The 519-nt window shown below is 66.9% G+C and overlaps 1 protein-coding gene across 1 annotated transcript in view; it reads left to right on the top strand.

Moving 5' to 3' along the window:
- LOC105004802 overlaps positions 1-464 on the top strand; it is a 32,401-nt gene extending 31,937 nt beyond the window's left edge. Inside the window, exon 15 of the mRNA XM_010862531.1 lies at positions 183-464. Within this exon, the coding sequence (XP_010860833.1) occupies positions 183-437 (255 nt within the window). The 3' untranslated portion in view covers positions 438-464. The remainder of the gene's footprint in view (positions 1-182) is intronic.
- Positions 465-519: the final 55 nt, after the last annotated feature.

The following is a 519-nucleotide window of genomic DNA, read 5'->3' as shown; positions in this document are numbered from 1 at the left end:
GGCTCCCGCTGCAGTCCGCTCATTTCCACTGTGGGTGGTGGGACGGTGTCTCTTGCTTTGGGTGGGCTCCAGACTGCTGGTGGGAACCTGGGGCTGTGGCCGCCTCCCAGAGGCCCCCTCACCGACAGCCGCTGGCTGCAGAGGCGCCCTGTGTCGGGGATGACCGGCGTCTCCTTCTCCAGAGGAACGTCTCGGCGGTCTCCCGGGTCGGCAGGAAGCCTCCCAGCTCTGCAGCGAGGGTGATACGGGCCTGGGCCCCAGACACGCACACCGTGCATAACTACAGTATCCAGACCCTGAACTCTGTGGAGCTGGCCAAGAAGGAGCTGTATCGGGAGATGGCCAAGGTGAGTGACGGCGCAGGGCCCGGAGCAGCCCAGCGTGCCCACTGTGGGCAGGGCGGGGCGGTGGGAGAGCCTGTGGGCTCCTTCCTCTGACCCCGTGGCCGACTGTCAGCGGGGATCTTGGCGCAGGGGGAGCGGCCATGTTCCCACTAAACGTGAACCCTCCTCCTACAGC

The sequence above is a fragment of the Bison bison genome, unplaced genomic scaffold (assembly GCF_000754665.1).
Source record: "Bison bison bison isolate TAMUID 2011002044 unplaced genomic scaffold, Bison_UMD1.0 scf7180017864482, whole genome shotgun sequence".
In the NCBI taxonomy this organism is placed as follows: domain Eukaryota; kingdom Metazoa; phylum Chordata; class Mammalia; order Artiodactyla; family Bovidae; genus Bison; species Bison bison.
This window is presented reverse-complemented; position numbering and strand designations above follow the sequence as displayed.